Raw genomic sequence first — 21,593 nt, forward strand, 5'->3', positions numbered from 1 at the left:
ATTAAATCGCAGATAATTCATGTTCAGACTCTTTATAAATGATAATTGCTTTGCCAATCTGATACATAATGATATTTCGTTAGGAGATCAATAGTTCTGAAGCACCAAGGGGTGTCAATTCTTATTCCTCCATATTTTATTCTGGAACTTTGTACAATCCTGTGCCCATATTGACTTAACAAGTTGGCTATAAAACCTTACTTTATTCTATATTGAAAGGGTAGAATTTTTCCAAGTTTCCAATACATTGTTCGAAATTTAATATCTAGCTTTCTTTCATATTTCATACACGAGCATTCTGACTCAATTTTGTATCCAGTATTATTCCTAAATATTTTACTGAATCAGAATATGGAATTTGGACGTTATTTTTTCTGATAGCAACACGTTGGTTTCTCGTATAAGTAAAATTGACCTGAATAGTGGAATTGACATCATAAAGTATATATAGAGGTTTTACAATTTACAGTTTACGTTTTACTCGTACTTAAATAGGCGAATCAAAATAAAATCATCCGACAAAAATTGAATGTACATGATATTTTCCGTCATATCCTTTTGAAATATATATTTAAATAAATCTATTAGTTATATAACAGTTCGCGTTTTACATACTATAAAAATAATCACGAAAAGAAGAAGAACAACCAAAAGCAAATATTTTGTGGCTGTTTTCGAGACCGACTTGGTTTTTCTAAGGTTTCCAAACACCATTTCACCGGTATTTCATCCGATTTTGTAACATCGAATAACAACATTACGAAAATATTATGTTACAAATATCTATTCAATACTCAACAATAGATCGGGGGTATTCTAGTTTATCTGGAACATAATAGAGAAACATTTAGGCCGTTACGTCTTCGATACAAGGCTGCTTATTAGCCTGCAAATCCTATTTTAAGATTTCCCCACTTATCTAGAACCCTAGGGTTTATTTTATATCAGCCAGAATTATTATATATATGTAAAATAACGTTTGTTGTGTTTAAATTGTTATGTTTTGAATCTACAGTACCTTACTGCTTAATGATTATTACTAAAACTTATTTGTAATTAAAATTTAATAATTTGTTTAAAACTACTAGGTGAACTAGAACAGTTAAAAACTATGTAATGAAAAAAATTAAGTTACCTTATAGAGTATCAAATATTCCACTTAAACGCGTAAGAAACTACGAGTGTGTGTAGGTAAGGGTTGGAGAATAAACGCGAGTTCGACCACGGATGGGGTGAGACGCGATGGCGTAGCCCTGACACGAACACCGACGAACAACTGAATAGCGGAAGGCGTCGCTTGCTATGATATCTTGGATCTACGCTGGCGCGTTGAAGCTTGAACCGATGCCTCAATTGTTGGAAATTAGAGCGATTTTTCCGTTGATATTTCGGTGGGCTAATTAATTCGAAAATTAAGGGTTATAATTATGGTTTTGTAGCCGTTCGGGTCGATTGGTGGTCAACAATGGACAGAAAATGAAAACGGATTATAGTTAATGGTTCAATTGATCTCTCAAATGTGTATAAAATACGTCTGTGATAGTCCATGGTCAACTATGGCTTTTTTGGATATGTTTAATTCATTCATTCATGAAAATAAAAGTTGATAGGGAGAAAAATTTATGAAACATAAGTTAGGCTTCAGAGAAACGCAATTTTCAATATTACAATTTTTTAAAAATATGATTTGACAGATTAGGAGGGTGCTCCTTTCAAACAGAAACAAGAATATGTTGTCATATAGCGGTCAATTGATACTTTTCTTCTGATGCTTTTAGATTCTGCTGGAACTCGTACTATAATTTTTCAGATAATCAAGAAAACTATTCAGATGTATGTGGAGAAATTGTAAATTTATCCTTATAAATGCTTCTAAAATGTTGAAGCTTGTTCTCTTCTCTTGGGGAGTTCCAGTAATTTGCATGTTCAATGACATCTTGGCTGCTGAATGAGCTGTTCCAATAGCGTAGCTGCAATACTTGATGATGCAAGTGTAATTTGCCTCTAAACTCTTGATTGATTAAATATATTGCGCAGTGGACGTCGTAATTTCTGTGTTAATCATTTTTGGATTAAAATAAAAGCTTCACAATACAACCTCAAAAACTATCACCATTATTTATTTGCTTACCAACAAAGTTAACAATGTTCTATGTCAAAAAGCATTACGACATACACTATGTTTAATATATTATATTTTTCTAATATTTATTCTAGTTTGAACTAAATATTTATAGCTCAGAAATTGTCACGTCCGTAGAATCAGCTAGTTAATATATAGATATATCAATAAGTACATAATAATTAAAAAAAAACACGAATTAGCTTAATACCTACCTAAACCTATTTATCTATTTACAATAATTTTTTAACTACTACCAACTGATTACTTTGAAGTAGGTACAAGCAACAAATTAGATTTGTTTTGTTTATAATTTAATATTATGTATATGTCACAAAATTATACTGTTATTTTAGTATTGCTTGGGATCGACACTGACTCCAAGGTTGGTTGGTTGGTATCAGCTGGTAGTTAAAATAATATATAGGTTTAGGTAGGTATTAATCTAAACGGTGTATAAATTACAGAATATGAAATACTTGTGGTAGATATGTTATTTAGTTATTACAACGATTATTATGTACATATTTTATTTTAAAACATTTTTTGGTATTAAAAATCTAACTGTTTACTTTTTACATTTTAGTAAGTTCCTTATTTTTATTCTAAAGTCTTTTTGTCGGTTTAAATATTTTTAATGTTTTATCAAGTATTTAGTCTAGTTTGAACTGAATATTTATATCTCAGAAAGATTAGCTTAATAATAAAGAGAGATATCAATAAACACTTATTAATGAAAAAAGATACAAAATTTGTGGGAAATAGAAATCAACCTAGCACGTAGATTAAAATATATCAACAAATGAAATCGAAACAGAGATCGATTAACTTCAAGGCATCTAGAAAAATTTATAAATATTCACGGGGAATCATACCGTGAGGTATTATGAACTTTTTTTATTACGAAGAAAACAAAAATATAATGTTACGAGTAGTTAAGAATCCACAAAAAATCGGTTTTATTAAGTAACGTTGAGTCAAAACTGATTTCCTTTTTTCCGTAGGTATAATCTAACAAGGCCTGAACAAGAAACATACATTTGGACCTGGAAAAAATTTCGCACCGTTCTCGAATTAGCTTCGGAACGGTACGAAGGTAATAAAGTCAGTCAAAAAGCCGCAGAAAAATAACGAATTCCAAACACACGTGATTTAATTTCTCCGAGATGGTAGATCCGTAAAATCAAAATTCAATAGGAGGCAAAATAAGGAGACACTCACGTACACATGTACCTTTGGCAGCAATGTTTCTGCAGGAACGGCCCTTTTCTCTTGTGCTTTCCGTGCCGCTAAACACCCAATACTTTTTTTCTCGAATAGGGTTTTCGTTCCTTGTTAAGATCCCGTTGTCGCCTATACCGGAAATGTTTGTGACCTTTCGCATGTACACAATAAGACAATATTGTTTCCGTCTTTTGTTTTATCCATGTCCCGTATCTTCGGATGGAACAAGCTCGTATATTCTCGAGGAGAACTGTCAATTATAATTTCTTTAGCGCAAAATACTATACAAATATATAACGCCTGAAAGTAGTTGCGGTTTTTCCCAATTGATGCCTTTAATGTTCCTAGTATTTAATTATTATGAGGAATTCTTATAGGAGAACTTCTTTTTTTGGAACAGAGATGACATCTTTTTTTGCCTAAAGTGCAGTATGTAACTGGGTCAGCTTAGTTAGTTAATTCGTAGTTAATACTACCAATATTAGCAGATATAAATTGTCTTTATATACACGTGTTCGAATTGCAGCGTTCAAACATCTATATCTATGCCATTGTGCATTCATTAATTTATCATAAATTTGCTTTGTTGCAACACTTTGACTATCAGAATTCCTAAAAAGTTTGCCAGTTGAGTTTCATTAGTTTGCAAGTTCAACGACAGCTTGAGTGCTGATTGAGCTCTTCCAATAGCTTAGCTGCAATGCCTGATGAAGTAAGCGAAAGTGCAATTCCATTTTCTAAAATCATTGATATTAAAAACGTTTCTCCAGTTACATTGCGAGTTTCTAAATCGTTGATACAAAAGAAGAACAGTTTACCTCATTGCCTAGTAATCGTATTGTGTTTCCCTTCTAAACTCTTGATTTATTAAATACATTGTGCATTGGAAGACGTTATTCCTAATTTTATTGATCACTTTTGGACTAAAATTAATGATTCATTGTTAATTTTTCACCAAAGACCAAACTGACAATGTTTTATATCAAAAATTGTTACGATAAACACGATGTTTTGATTGCTGTCTTTTTAAAGTATTTATTGCAGTGTGAACTGAATATTTATTCTTCAGCAAGGATAACGATTATTTGATCAGCTTATGTATTTATAGATATATCAATAAACAAATAATAATAAAAAAATACACATAATTTGTAGGAAAAAATCAAAAAATGAAATCGAAACAGAGATTGATTAACTTCAGGGTATTTAAAAAATTGATAAATATTCAGGGCGTATCATACCGTGATTTATTATGAACTTTTTTATTACGAAGAAAACAAAAATATAATGTTACGCGTATGTAGTTAAGAATCCACAAAAAATCGGTTTTATTAAGTAAAGTTGCGTCAAAACTGATTTCCTTTTTTCCTTACGTATAATCTAACAAGGCCTGAACAAGAAACATACATTTGGACCTGGAAAAAATTTCACACCGTTCTCGAATTAGCTTCGGAACTGTGCGGAGGTAATAAAGTCAGGCAAAAAACTTCAGAAAAATAACGAATTCCAAACACACGTGATTTAATTTCTCCGAGATGGTAAAGCCGTAAAATCAAAATTCAATAGGAGGCAAAATAAGGAGACACACACGTACATATATACGTTCGGCAGCAATGTATTAGCAGGAACGGTTTTTTTTCTCGTGCTTTCCGTGACGCTAAACCCACAATACTTTTTTTCTCGAATAGGGTTTTCGTTCCTTGTTAAGATCCCGTTGCCGAGTATTCTGGGAATGTTTCTGACCTTTCGCATGTATACAATAAGACAATATTGTTTCCGTCATTTGTTTTATCCATGTCCCGTGACTTCGGATGGAAAAAGCTCGTATATTCTCGAGGAGAACTGTCAATTATAATTTCTTTAGCGCAAAATACTATACAAATATATAACGCCGGAAACAAGTTGCGGTTTTTTCTAATTGACACCTTTAATGTTCCTAGTACTTAATTATTACGAAGGATCCTTATAGGAGACCTTTTTTTTGCAACAGAGATAATAAAATCTTTTTCTGCCTAAAGAGCAGTATGCAACTGGGTCAGCTTAGTTAGTTAATTCGTAGTTAATACTACCAATATTAGCAGATATATATTGTCTTTATAAATACGTGTTCGAATTGCAGCGTTCAAACATCTATATCTACGTTTTTTTATAACATTGTACATTCATCAATTTACCATACATTTGCTTTGCTGTAACACTTTGACTATTCCAGAATTCCTAAAGAGTTTGCCAGTTGGAATTTCGTTAGTTTGCATGTTCAACGACAGCTTTAGTGCTGATTGAGCTCTTCCAATAGCTTAGCTGCAATGCCTGATGAAGTAAGCGAAAGTGCAGTTCCATTTTACGATCGCACGGTTGCTAAAATCATTGATATTAAAAACGTTTCTCCAGTTACATTGCGAGTTTCTAAATCGTTGATACAAAAGAAGAACAGTTTACCTCATTGCCTAGTAATCGTATTGTGTTTCCCTTCTCAACTCTTGATTTATTAAATACATTGTGCATTGGAAGACGTTATTCCTAATTTTATTGATCACTTTTGGACTAAAATTAATGATCCATTGTTAATTTTTCACCAAAAACCAAATTGACAATGTTTTATATGAAAAATTGTTAAGATAAACACGATGTTTTGGTTGCTGTCTTTTTAAAGTATTTATTGCAGTGTGAACTGAATATTTATAATTCAACAAGGATAACGATTATTTGATCAGCTTCTGTATTTATAGGTTTATCAACAAACAAATAATAATAAAAAAATATACATTATTTGTAGGAAAAAATCAAAAAGTGAAATCAAAACAGAGATTGACTAACTTCAGGGTATTTAAAAAATTGATAAATATTCAGGGCGTATCATACCGTGATTTATTATGAACATTTTTATTACGAAGAAAACAAAAATATAATGTTACGCGTATGCAGTTAAGAATCCACAAAAAATCGGTTTTATTAAGTAAAGTTGCGTCAAAACTGATTTCCTTTTTTCCTTACGTATAATCTAACAAGGCCTGAACAAGAAACATACATTTGGACCTGGAACGAATTTCGCACCGTTCTCGAATTAGCTTCGGAACGGTACGAAGGTAATAAAGTCAGTCAAAAAGCCGCAGAAAAATAACGAATTCCAAACACACGTGATTTAATTTCTCCGAGATGGTAAAGCCGTTAAACCAAAATTCAATAGGAGGCAAAATAAGGAGACACACACGTACATATGTACGTTCGGCAGCAATGTATTAGCAGGAACGGTTTTTTTTCTCGTGCTTTCCGTGACGCTAAACCCACAATACTTTTTTTCTCGAATAGGGTTTTCGTTCCTTGTTAGGATCCCGTTGCCGACTATTCCGGGAATGTTTCTGACCTTTCGCATGTACACAATAAGACAATATTGCTTCCGTCTTTTGTTTTATCCATGTCCCGTACGTTCGGATGGAAAAAGCTCGTATATTCTCGAGGAGAACTGTCAAATATATTTTCTTTAGCGGAAAGTCCTATACAAATAGATAACGCTGGCGAGAAAGTAGTTGCGGTTTTTCCTAGTTGATGGCTTTAATGTTCCTAGTACTTAATTTTTATGAGTGATCCTTATAGGAGAACTTTTTCTGGAACACAGATTTATAATCTTTGCTACTCTGCTATTTAGCTTGGGTGGGACCTGATGAAGAAAAGTAAACTATGCGAGGTGAAGAGTTTACCAGGGCCTTAATATTAACAATATTAGCAGACGTAAATTGTCTATATTTACATGTTTTCAAACTGGCCACTATGCTCATGAATTTCTCCTGAAGGAGCTTTCAGCGGCACGAATTGTCTCCGGATTATCTCTCACCATTATATATGTATTTATTAACCACATCCCTTTGATGTTGAATATTTTGGATTTTATAGTTCACCTAATAGCCATCAATTATCAAGTAAATCAATATAAAAATAAATGCAAAATCGATGCAAACAACTGTTAAAATGGATAGTTTTGACATTTCTCTACATGAAATCATAATTTTCCATTTAGTATTATTGAGTTGAAGTAACACAGAGGCTAGTCATGAAATTAAGCTATAAATTAATTATTTGATTTTAATTAATTGTTGTATGATTTAAAACGATCTACTGATAAAGCCGATCAAACAGTTTTGGAGACAGATGAAGATGCTGCTTCGTCATATCCTAATTAGCAATTTTGGTTTCAACATTTTAAAAAAAGGTCTTATTGATACCGATGGGAAAAAATTATTTGGTGATAGACGTTCCCTCTCAAAGATGAATTGTTATCTCAATGAGTTGATGAATTAATAGTTGTTAGGAAATAGCTACCACTGGAGCGAAAATGCCATTTAGAGCCATTTCAATAGCTTGGAAAACATGCCCGTTATATTGGAAGCAAATGAAGGAGAGTTTTCTGCAGCTTATTTTGATTGACAATTAAAAGTGAACATATTAAGCCATTCGAAGAACAAAATATCCACTCTAGAAGACATCCAGATTTGGATTTGGATATGGATGCATAATATTCGTTAGCATAAAGTATTGCTGTATACGTGATACCAGAAGTTGTAGTACATTGCGAGCTACCAAAACAGCATAATATGTTACCGCATGTCACTCATACATCAATTTCGACAAAAAATTGAATGACGTATTGTTGTAAAAATGATCAACTGAGTTATACGCAAGTAACATTTTTGTTGAATAACAAAATCTAGCTTGGTTTGTATATAGATTTTCTCTTTAAAAGGCAAACATTTTTATTTGAATACCTATTAAATGAAATCATTTAAATATGAAGTAACGCGAATGCTTTTATTTTAAATTATTTTCTTATAAATTTAATAATTTCGACGATACGTGAATATAACTTTTCGCCTAATGTATTACAATAACAAATGAAACAACCAAAAAAAATCCAATATACCTAATATACGCTCGATATAAAAAATCCTTATTATTTAATAAGCACATGTAAAAAATCAATTTTGGGCCTGGAGGAGAAGGCTAGGGCCCAGGCCATTTGAAGAGATCGCGAACACGAGCGCATTTTATTTAAAGGTACGCCTGTATAAAACAAAGAACAAAAACACTTCGGCTTTGTCGTATGTGTGTGTGAGAGACCATGGCCTTTTATGGCACAGTCGACCAAACAATTTTAACAAGCCTAAGAAAAGAATCCTTATCCGTATAGAATAGGGTATACTGAATTTATACGCATAGAGGATAGGGCATCCATCTTTCGGCGATATCGTTGCTATATACACGTATATGCCCCATTATTTTTTTTTGCTGAGTTTTAGTTTCGCTTGCTATTGGTTAATTTTAAAGTGTACTAGCACAAAATTTAATCTTGTCTTTTGTACCAGTATATTGTCCTCTGATCTTATTTATTTTCAATACTATGTAATGATTATTAAGTTAGTTACAACAAAATTTTACTTATTTTCCATTATTGTCCAATTTATACATATATATATATATATATATATATATATATATATATTAAACATTACAAAACATTATTAAAAACATTACAAATATTGGTTTGCTCTAAATTAATCGTTGATCGTTAATTAGTTGTAAATATAATTAGTAGAATAAAACATAGATTACTTATGGTATAAAATTTAAGCGAGAACTGTATTTCAGTCAAGAGTTAAAGGACCGTATCTCGCCATTAAACTAATCAACAAATTAGAGGTTAATATATTTTTCTACTTGTCACTTGTTTATCTTTTTAATTTTTACCAATAGCCTAATATAAAAATTTATTAATATACATAATTGTAATTACTATGTGAAACCAAAGGAACAATTTCACGGCATTGTACAGAAGTACATTAAAATATATGTTTGTGAAAAAAATTAGCTCATTGGCCATGTATACTTTCGCCAATGAGTCCCTATAAACACAGTAATATATAATGAAGAAAGATCTAAAAATGTTGGTATATTTTCTCGTGCTGTTAACTGATTCTGTTAAAATATTGCGTAGTTATTAATGACTTTTAAAAGTAACAATATATCAATTACTAAATAAGTAAATACATGAAAAGTAAAATTCGTTAAAATATATTCTTATTTGCATTTAAAGTCATCGACACATAAAAGGACGACAGTCGAATTTTGTTTACACTTTTAGATTCGAACATTTTACTTCAGATATAGAAATTTAAAAACAACAAATCTTATTTCCATATAATAGATTTCGCTTCATTTAATTTGATTACCATGATTACCATTCTTTCTTACCTTAGTCCAGATAGAAAATTTCATCAAGGGAAGATTATAATTACCGGGTCGAGCTCTATACAGTCTCAGCTGCAGCTATTATTGTCATATCATCGCCAAGGGTAGTACTTGTGCTATATAGTATTGTGAGATCACTGATGTAAAGGAGATAAAGTATTGGTCCCAATATACTTCCTTCACGCCATAGTTTATAAATCTGTTCCTTTATATTTCACACAAAGTATCAATTAATCAAATAAAATTTTAATAGCAGGTGATTTTATTTTATATAAAATGCCTTCATATTATACACTGTCAAAACCTGTACCACTTCGGGAAAGGAAGTTCTTGGAATCGGTATTCCTAAAACCAAACTGGCGAGATGGTATCAGTTTCCTTCGTTCGACAATAGGTTTGAGGAGATACAAAGAGTTTAGCCATAACTGGTAGTAAAGAGATAGACGATTCGACAGCATATATATTTTCATCACGTTTTGGTATAAATATGACTTCAGCAGTTTTCCCTGCATCAGGTACATAACTACACCGAATGCAAGCACTAAACAAGTTGGTTATGTAACCAAGGGTCTTTGGAGACTTTTAAGAATATATACCGTAATAATGTCATAGCGTGATGTTGTTTTCAATTTAAACTGGTGTTTAATTTCGTGCGTAACTCATGCCAATGTAAGTATTTTTGATAGATAATAATAGAATTCGATAGCGTGAAAATCAAGTGAAAAATAATGACATATATGTCAAATATGACATAACTGTTTGCTAAGAGCAATACGAATGGTATCCTAGTTGTGGTCGGGTAAACATACACCAAGAACAGAGTTGATATATGTAGTGACTGTTGTATTATTAAGCATACTATGTGGCTTTAGAGCCCTCTAAGTTATGGTTATGGTTTGCTATAGTCTATCCAAAGTTTTTTTGTAGATACGTCATTAAGATGTTTAATGTATTGCCTACCGACATTTGTAAATTCATTTTAGAATCAGCCAATATTTTCCTTCTCACTTTATACTAGTTCAAAGAAACAAAACGCAGTGTCTGATAAGTTCGAACGTATAACCGAACTAACCTGTCGAAGTCGTCCGGTTGTCAAACGTATGCAATATTATTCAAAACAACAGTGATAAGAGATTATAAACCGGCAACCATTATTTTAATAGCAGACAGAACAGATTGCGTATCTAATCAGTTACTTTGAACAAGAACAATATAATGGAGTCCCCCTCTTGCCAGAAAAATTCATTAGAGATGTAAATGGAGATATGATAAACCGTATATTATAAGGAATTTCTTAATAGGCGACTTAGTGATATCTTTCAACAAAATATTTTTATACGTAGGACGTTTCACTCTATTTAGAGATAGTAACAAATTTCTTAACCGATTTCTCACCATAAATAAATAACAATTCTCGCCATTACAACTATTTCTCTAACTCCGAAAGACACGCTAACTTGATCCTTATTTATGGCAAACTTTTACCTCCGTGCATTTACGTGTTGAGCTATTTTTTAGGCGAAGGTACCCTTTTGTGAAAAAAAACGAGAGAAATGGGGGTGTTTTAGGAACTTTTCCTGTAGAGCTTTTTTTTCCTCGAAAAAGTTACAGCTTTTTGTAACGGAATTGGGCTCTGAAAGTTTTAATACCTAGACTAGAGCGGAAGGACAACAGACGATGAATGTCGAGAAACTTTGATGGTTTCTACTGATATATGGGTAAAGTACGTTGAATGTTTTGCCATTTAGCTAAACGTCTGTCTAGGAAAAAAAAAACGGATGGATAACGGATAAGGTATAATTAAAAGGTATAAACTGATTTTCAGGAGTAACATTTATATGGAGGTTCGGGTATGATATCCAACATAAAAGAAATCGATTTTCTAATCTTTATAGCTATTATTATATGATTAAAAATATTAGGTGCTTGCGCGTGTCTTAACTAGCGACAACAACTGGTAAAAATATGCAGTAACAGGTCAATTTAAGAGTCACCAGTCTACCATAGTAAAACATATTTTTTTGGCAAAATTAGTTTTTTTTATTCAACATAATTCCCTTCAAGGGTGATATATTGACTATAGCAACCGTCCAACTTTTCGATACCATTTTTGTAGTACGATTTGTCCTTTATTCGGCGAACATTTCTTCCTAGCGAAATCTATGAACAGGAAATAGTCGCTAGGAGCCAGATCTGGAGAATACAGTGGATGTCATTGTCTTGGTGAAGCAGCACTTTCTTTGTCTTCAAATGATTTCATTAAACAAACGGTCCAATAACGCTATTTAATAGTGGCTGTTGATGATCCTTCCTTTTTCAAGGTAGTCAATGAAAATTATTCCATGCACATCCCAAAATACTGACGTCAAAACCTTGCCAGCTGACTGTTGCGTCTTCCCAAGACTTTCGATTGGACTTCGGGGTGAAATGATGGAGCCATGTTTCATCCATTGTTACATATCGACGCAAAAACTCGGGTTTAATAAGCTTGATCATCTTCAAACACTGCTCCGAATCATCAACTCGTCGTTGTTTTTGGTTAAAAGTGAGCTCGCGCGGCACCCACCCACTTTACACAGAGTTTTCTAATACCCGAATATTCGTGAATGATATGATGTACACGTTCAGTTGATATCTTTGGAGTGTCTGATATTTTATTCAAATTCAATTTACGGTCATTCAAAATAATTTTATGGATTTTTTAAATGTCTTCCTCGGCAACAATCTCCTTTCGGCATCTACTGCATTCACCGTCTCGGTCCTTATTTCACCACGTCTAAACTTAGCATACTAAGCCTTGATGGTTGATTTTCCTGGGGCAGTGTCCGGCAACTCGCCATTAAGTCAAGTTTTTGCTTCAACTGTATTTTTTCCCTTCAAAAAGCAATATTTTTTCAACACGCGAAATTCCTTTTTATCCATTTTTTCACAATAGCAAAAGTTGTTTCACTCAAAATGCTATAATTCACAAACTAATGATCCGACAACTGTCAAATTTATACACGCATCTTTTGAGGGTTAGCGCTAACTAAAACATATGGATTTGTAGAAATGTTCGTCTGTTCGGTCGGTTGGTCGGAATGTGTGGCTGTCGATACGATTGTTTGTCCGAACAGTCACTACTATTTTTGGAAAGAATTTGCACGAGAACTAAAAATACTTATTGAAGAAATACTTGTTTATTGCGATAGTAAACTGATACATGTGGTCGACAGGAGAATGGGCAGGAAATTAAGTTAGGTAAAGGAAGTACGCCAGCGCTGTACCGCATGGTATTAATCCACCGGCGTTGCCAACCTTTGAACTTGCTGTAGGTGAAGGTGTGATGGCCTAAAGGGTTTTAGCGGTCGCTACAGATTTAATTCTAGTAGCACCATCCATGTGTCAAGCTGGAGAATTTTCGAGTGACCTGTTATATCATAACTAAGGCTCTACCTAAGACCATAGTCTCTCTAAACCATCATCTACAACAAAATTCTCTTAAGAGTGAACATTTAGCTTATAAAAACCATTTTGTTCTGTTTCCTCTCAGAAATCTCAGAAAATCTACAGCCTAATATCATAAATTTGGTTTAAACCTACATAAACAAATGTACTTAAAAAAATTGAAACTAAGTCATTTTCTATTCGAGATATAAATTATTACCTTATTATTATAATTATTAACTTAAATTGCTATGACATATTAGAACTGTTTATAAAAACTAAACAAATGTCATGAAACAAAGGATAAAGTATCCAAAAGATGGCGCAAATAAATACTAACAAAATGCTGTGGCGTGTTTCTGTTCAATTCTCTTAAGTTACAAAAAATAGACAAGAAGTTAATTCCCGTCATAGTGGAGCTTGTAACGGGGTCGGCCCGCAAAAGTTGAAAAAACCACCCTCTGAATAACAAGTCCATTAACGCAATAAAATAAAAATATGCCACTATTCCTATCTTGGGCGATAAAAGAGGTCCAATTCTTCGGTGACACGCCATATTCTCCTTGAATAACTCCACTTTACGATCGACCCGTAAAAAAGAGTATCTAATAATTTACGAGAAAAATTTCGATGGCCAAGACGACACAGGACCTGCCCCCCTTGCCCCGCCGTCCTCTGCCGTTAATTTCGCGCGCATGCTTTCCAATGGGAATCGATCCCTTTATACGGGCTAAGACGGTGTGGAACCGACGGTTTAGTTTCCCGCCAGTAGTCCAGACTCACCGATCTGTCGTCGGATAGTTTTGTTTTGGATCAAAATGGTATCGGTTGATCAACAGCTGATGCGCCGATAACGGTAGTTCTAATTATTTCGATGTTTTTCTTTTCTTTCAGTATGGTTTTGTCAACTATGCCCTGGAGCTTCTGGTAATAAAAACGTTTGGCGAGGAAACATGGGAAAAAATAAAGTAAGTATTAGAATAATTAACATATTTTGTATGACATTAACAAATTATTTATAAAGGGTTTTATTTTAAATAACTATATATTATTATTTTTAATATACGACTCTATTTTCACCTTCATAATTATTCATTATATTAGTTTAAATATGATTCACCTCTTCTATGAAGACAACATTCACTTAATCTCAGTAAGAAATGCATTATCAGAAAACAAAATAATTGAGGTTACCTACCAAAAATACTATAAATGTAAGCCTTATAAAATTGACAAAAAAAATGGATAAACGACCAGGCAAAATAAAAAATATATTTATTTTAAATATTCTTAGTGAGTGTAGAAAACAAAAAGAACTTAAGCTTACTCTATCTATTGTTGAAATATGTTCCAAGCATCGTTTACTAACTTTGCTTTTGTTCCAAAAAATTATATATATATATATATATATACGATTTATCTATTCTATGAAGACAGCATTCAGTTTTTTTTTTCAATAAGACATGTTTTCAGAGAATACAAAATAATTGAGGTTAGTTATTAAGATTCCTATAAGGAGTCTTCTAAAACAGACAAACAGAGAATGTTAAGATAAAGGTTAGTATGTATGTAAGATAAAGAACTATTCAATAATACATTTTTTAAGTATATGCAATAAGTAAACAGAAAGTTTAAAAGGTAAATTCTAAATATTCTCACTTGGAAGAAAGTAAATAAGAAAGTAGAAATAGAAACTTACTGAATTGTCTTGTAATTCTTTAGATATATATTATAATTATCTTTAAAAAATATCAACAAATACTATCCACAAATGGTTTTGTTCTAAACCTTACCAAAATATTTACAATTCTAGTAATTAAATTGAATACGATTTACCGTTTTTATGTAAATACCATTGAGATATGTTATGTAATAAATGCATTAAGAGGTTGCAAAATAATTGAGGTGAATTATTAAGAATATTATAAACGGGCTTAAAAATAAGAAAATAAAAATTGCTAAACTAGAGCTTATTACTATTCGATAATAAATATATTTAATATATGCAATTAGTCAAAATAAAATTAGGCATTTTTTAATTTTCTTACTGGGTACAAAGTAAAGAGAAAGTAGAAACAAGCTTATTGAATTATTTTGTTATTGCCTATATACATATATTTCAAATTCTTTTTAAATTTATATTTCAAGTTTTTCATATACGGTTTTGTACTAAACCTTCCTAAATTAGTTACAATTCTCATAATTAAATGGAATATGATTCACTCTTTCTATGAAGACAACATTCATTTATATTATATAATAAATACATAAAGTGAATAGAAAATAATTGAGGTGAGTTATCAAGAATGCTAGGAAGGCTATTAATTCATAATATATTTTATATATGCCCAACAAGTTTACTTGACTATATCAAATAATGTGTAACATATTTTACATATATTTTAAATACTGTCGAAAATATTGTCGAATTTATTCTTATTTGAACCATTGTGTTGTTATGACACTGTAAAAGAGTTTATGAAATTTTTGATTTCATTTCAATGTTCATTCAAATGCGGCCGTTTTTCGGCGATTTCGTCCTTCAAACGGTCCAATAACGCTATGTAAATGTCGCTGTTGATGGTCATTCCTTTTTCAAGATAGTATATGAATATTATTCCATGCACATCCCAAAATACAGACGCTATAACCTAGCCAGCCAATTGTTGCGTTTTCCCCGCTTTGGGACGGGTTCATCGTGTGCAGTCCAGATGACTATCGATAGGACTTCGGAGTGAAATGATGGAGTCATGTTTCATCCATTGTCACATATTGACGCAAAAGCTCGGGTTTATTATGCTTGATAATCTTGAAACACTGCCCCGAATCATCAACTCGTCATTGTTCTGATCATAATTAAGCTCGAGCGGCACCCACTTTGCACAGAGCTTTCTCATACCCAAATATTCGTGAATGATATGATATACAGGTTCAGTTGATATCTTTAGAGTGTCCGCTATTTCATTCAATTTCAATTTACGGTCATTCAATATCATTTTGTGGATTTTTTAAATGCTTCATCAGTAACAACCTCTTTTGGGCTTCCACTGTATTCACCGTCTTCATTGCTATCATCTACATCCTTGATGGTAGATTTTCCTCGGCAGTGTCGGAAACTCGGCACCAAGCCAAGATTTTGCTTCAAATTTATTTTCTCCATATTTTTCACAATAACAAAAGTTGCTTCAGTCAAAATGCTATAATTTATAAACTAATGATCCAACAGTTGTCAAATTTGTAAACGCACCTTTTGATGGTTAGGGTTAACTAGAACACATATTGATTTAATTCTAGTAGCGCCACCTGTGTCTCGGGGTCTTTTCAATTGAGCTGTTATTTGATTCATTGGTAATTATAGATCCTAAGATTATTATTACAAGATTTCAATAAACATGCTGAACGGAAATGGCAATCAAAAGGATATGTAAAATACCCTCTACTACAGCTAATGTTACTTTGGTGAAAATAATTTTAAATTTTAATATATATTTAATAGCAACTTTAATAAAATAAGAAATATATGGCTTATAATATAAATTATTAATAAATTTTAGTATACTAAATAAATATCGCTCCAAATATTTCATATTTATGATTACAATATATTTTATTTCTATTTTCTATACGAAATTATATTTGGGAGTAAAATTTTGTTTGAAATATAACTTAGTTTTTGCATAATTATATATATTTTATTAATGGAAGTTCTACCTGGTAGTTAAAATTCATTTAATATATTAATTATAATTATCAATAAATTTATTTTCAGTTTGATATAATTTAACATTTTAATATATTTCTGCCATCGGGAAATTGTAATTTAATTTGTTTGAGCATTTTCGAATTGTGCCTTTATTTGATTAGTGATAACCCATAATATAACCCACAATTTCTATAGCTTTTTCTATTTATTTTCTACATCACTGAAAAATAATTAATATTTTATTTAAGAATTGACGCTTTCAAGATATTTGATTAAGTAAATTTACTAAATTTAGTTAAATAAAGGTGTGGTTTTATAGGAAATATTTCAATTAATATAAGTAACTCAAAGAAGACATACAACAGCAACTTAAATTTGTTTCTATTTTGACTATATTGAGTACTTGACACTTGGTAAAATCATAATTATGTCATTGTAGAACTTTGAAGGTTTTTAAGCAAGAAACTGAATCATTGAAACTGAACTGAATACTTCATGATGAACAATTCCTTTAAACCCCTATCAAACCTATTATTAGGATAACATTGTTTGGCATTAATTCTGACGATTCATGGGTTTTTTCAATCATGAGTTTGGATCAAGAGTTTGCCGAGATAAAGTTTTGAAGTTCTACATTTTTTACTCATAGTTAACGTGAAGCCCTAGGGTTAAGCTTTCTTTGGCATCCATTCCAATATAAATAGTTCAAAACTGTTTTAAAATCTATATATAGTTTCGTAGCTCGATAAAATCTGTTGGTGTGGCCTGTTTATTACCAGCCATAGCTGGATTCACCTTCAACATCCAAATTTTCGACCAAAAATTAATAAATGTAATCTGAAACTGAAGTTTGCTTGACTGTTCATTATCATAAATGGTCTCGGTGAACCTGCGCTCTATTTATTTATATCTATTAATGTTTTAAACAAAATATAACTAAAGAAATCTTTTGAAATCTGAATGTTTAAATTTTAACTGCATAAAAGAATGGCATTGCAATTATATAATATCTTGAATCTGTTATTTAAAAATATAGGTAAATATATTATTCTTTTAATCAGCCTAGTGTATTTATTGTTTTTGCAATATATATGTTAATTGAGAAATGTGGATAAAAAATAAATACCATACGAATATATAAATATAATAATGAAAACATGCAGGTGTTAAAATAAAAATAAAAACATAATTTACATACAAGGAACACATAGGAGAGGAAGATATGTAACTATATTCATCAAATATTCATTTTATATATTGCGAATTTTTTTTAAATAAGAAAAGTCCCCGGCCTGACACATAGATGGCGCTATTGGAATTAAAATATATGTTTTTTAGTTAGCCCTAACCATCAAAAATGCGTGTATAAATTTGTCGGCTGTCGGATCATTATTTTGTGAAAAATAGCATTTTGAGTGAAGCATCTTTTCTTATTGCGGACACTCTATAGATATCAGCTGAACGTGTACATCATATCATTCACGAATATTTAGGTATTTTTTATATGAGAGAGCTCTGTACAAAGTGGGTGCCACGCGAACTCATTTTTGACCAAAAACAACGACGAGTTGATGATTCGGAGTAGTGTTTGAAGATGATCAAGCCCAATAAACCCGAGTTTTTGCGTCGATGTGTGACAATGGATGAAACATGGTTCCATCATTTCATTCCGAAGTCCAATCCACAGTCATCCGAGTGGACTGCACACGATGAACCCGCTCCAAAGCTTGGGAAGGCGCAATATTTGGCTGGCAAGGTTATGGCGTCTGTATTTTGGGATGCGCGTGAAATAATTTTTATTAACTACCTTGAAAAGGGAAGAACCAGCAACAGTGACTATTACATAGCGTTATCGGACCGTCTGAAAGACAAAATCGCCGAAAAACGACCGCATTTGGAGAAAAAGAATGTGCTGCTTCATCAAGACAATGCATCGTGTCACAAGTTAGTGAAAACGACGGCAAAAATCCATGAATTGGGCTTTGAATTCCTTCCTCAACCTCCTGAGACTATTTCCTGTTCTCATATCTCGAAACTGAGGCCTATTTTGAAGCAAAGGACAAATCGTAATACAAAAATGATATAGAAAGGTTGGAGGATCGCTATAATCAGTGTATCACCCTTGAAGGGAATTATGTTGAATAAAAAAACTAATTTTGCCGGGGACTTTTCAATTGACCTGTTAAAACATATTTTTTAAACTATTGCTTTTACTTTATTATGAGAAAAACATGATTAACTTGATAACTAATAAGTTGTGATCGAATTTCGCCAACAAGGCAGTCACCAGTTCATTTATTTTGCCTATCCTCTAAAAATAAATGCTATTTTAAAGACATGTATTATAAGATTCCGAAAATACTTTATCCCCGACCTAAAATTTAACAAAAGAAACCGCCAGGAAACAAAGAACGTTTCGATTATTATAATCGTTGGCAATAATTTATTTTGTCAGTCTCTAATTCGTTTATCAACTTTCACTTCTCGCCCCCTAGTAATTCAGTTCCTCTCCAAATATTTAATATTCCAGTATAAAAGTTCTCCACGAAATAATATCGAAGAGATACGTATGGTAAAATAATTTCGTCAAATTTACTTAGTAAACTTTGCCCCGTCAACCCTGATCCATTATCAAATTTTCCAGGAAGAACGCCGAAGTTCAGATGGAGGGCCAATTCCTTGTACGGCAAATCTACGAAGACGAGCTCACGTATAATTTAATTTCGGCCGCCGTCGAAGTTTTAAGTAAGTAAACAGAAACAAATAAAAAACTTTCTCCTACTTTTAAGCTTAAGTGCGTCCCGGATTTGCCATGAAATGTTTAAAAATTCCGTTTGTCAAGAGGGAGTTTGAGATTGTTTTAAGCCATCACCGTAAAGTAAAATAATATATAGAATAAAGTAGAAAATCGTTTTTTTTTATTTAGTCCGTTCAATAAAACAGTGAACGCACGTCACCTGAATTGATGACGTCAAAATATCGCAGTATTGGCAAGTTTGGCTTTGACATACAATAAAATTCTAAGATATAATATTTCCTTCCGAACAGTCTTTTCTTGCAAAGTAATTTTGTTATCACTATATATCCTAAGTTTGTTCGGCTAGGAGGTGTATAAGTTTTCTTGATGAAACTAGGTTTAATACAGCATTATATCTAATGCATTTGCCATATCTTCAAAAAATTAGTATTATTTTTCTTCTCAAAGATTTCACCCAAATGCTTATGTAAATTTTGAACAATTACACATATATGTTTGTACATAAAACCTTGACGATCTACAATAAGATTTCCTACAGTTATCGTATATTACTTATCTCGCCTATAGTTGTTTCCACTCTCATCACCCTGTCTTGGAAATTTTCAGCTCTGAATCATAATCCTATATTCAGAAAGTTTCATTCTATCTAACATTTGTTCACAATTCAGTAATTTGTCAATTTCTTCTTCAATGTTCCTGATCGTGTTTATACAAACCCAAAGGATTATTAACCATTTCTATTTCTAACATTAAGAAGAATATATCTGCTTTTAAAAAAGTTTGAAAAAATTTTATGTCTAATAAAACCTTATCAATTTTTATTCCAAGGTTTGCCTTTTTCATCAATCAACTTTTGTTGTCTTAACACGAGTGACCATGAGTGACCATTGATTATATTGGCTTTCTTCTCGAATATGCATATCTCATCAAATAATCATATTAAAATAAGTCCATTTTATTATATAGTTTAAAAAAATGTATTCTTTTAAAAGCAATGTCTGGGAGTTCCATTCGAAAACTTCGTGGGTTAACTGTGCACCATTTAAATCATATATTACCTAAGAGTCTGTGGAAGGATGCTCTACATCCCTCAAAGAGAACATAAACTAATTATGATATAAGATTAGCCCGTCTTAGAAATACTCTTGGCAGTCTCTACGCGGTCTCCAAGGGTTTTTAATCGGTGATTTTAATCCCTGTTCAAGTTTTATCGCTACCTAAATATAAGTGTATTGCTTTTTTTATTACATCTACGGATTAATTGTTATAAATAAATGTATATAATAAATTCAGTGTTAAATCTATATATATATATATATATATATATATATCCCTCCATACATATATATATATATATATATATATATATATATATATATATATATATATATATATATATATATATATATAGTAGGGACCCATTAGCCCAATATTAGTCTTTGGTGTAACAATTTGTATTAGCAGTGCTGATTCTCTATTAAATACACCTCACTATCACTACACAAGAAGAAATACTTTGGTTCTTTTAAGCACGTACGTAGTATTACTTCAATATTTACATGAGAATGGAGTTTATCCTTATGTCACCTTGCAATTATTTTGATTTTCTAACTCACAATCGGTGCAAGTAATCAGACCTGTAGCATCTCGATTCATCAATACTTAGGACTTTGTTCTGAAAAATTTGTATTTTGTTTATATTACTCTTTGCAGACCATCCCCATAATTGAACTCCATTTGTCCATATAGGTTTCAATACTTGCTTGTATAATATAAATTTATTATGAACTGATAATTGTGATTTTCTTCCAATCAACTAAGCATTTCATTTAAAAAAAACTGAAGGAAACTTTACAGGTAAAATATTTTCGTGTAAATTAATTAACGTCAATTAAAATTAGTGAGCAGTTTTGATCAAATTACTTGATATTCTTTATATAAAGCGATAGGAAGCTTGTATTTGTCTGAGAGCCGAGATAAATGATTTTCTTTATTGTGCAATACAGTCTGTTCTGGAGCTGCTTAATTAGAATTAAATCCATATTAATTGATTCGGATATTCTTTAAAAATATGCATAGCTTAGGGAAATATTTTACTTTACATTTAGTTGTACATTCTT

The 21,593-nt window shown here is 31.7% G+C and overlaps 2 protein-coding genes across 2 annotated transcripts in view; one reads left to right on the forward strand and one right to left on the reverse strand.

Moving 5' to 3' along the window:
* The window catches only part of Gycalpha99B (guanylate cyclase 1 soluble subunit alpha 2), a 204,412-nt gene extending 203,148 nt beyond the window's left edge, over positions 1-1,264 (reverse strand). The window contains exon 1 of the mRNA XM_076418371.1: positions 1,136-1,264. The gene's annotated coding sequence lies outside the window, so the exon portion shown is untranslated. The remainder of the gene's footprint in view (positions 1-1,135) is intronic.
* A 12,467-nt stretch (positions 1,265-13,731) lies between these two features.
* Positions 13,732-21,593, forward strand: part of Gycbeta100B (guanylate cyclase soluble subunit beta-1-like) — a 59,229-nt gene continuing 51,367 nt past the window's right edge. The window contains exons 1-3 of the mRNA XM_076418374.1: positions 13,732-13,833; positions 13,907-13,980; positions 19,360-19,460. Of these exons, the coding sequence (XP_076274489.1) occupies positions 13,831-13,833; positions 13,907-13,980; positions 19,360-19,460 (178 nt within the window). The 5' untranslated portion in view covers positions 13,732-13,830. The remainder of the gene's footprint in view (positions 13,834-13,906; positions 13,981-19,359; positions 19,461-21,593) is intronic.

This window comes from Rhynchophorus ferrugineus, unplaced genomic scaffold (assembly GCF_030347505.1).
Source record: "Rhynchophorus ferrugineus isolate W39M unplaced genomic scaffold, kcgeb_rfMv2 rfM11, whole genome shotgun sequence".
NCBI lineage: Eukaryota > Metazoa > Arthropoda > Insecta > Coleoptera > Curculionidae > Rhynchophorus > Rhynchophorus ferrugineus.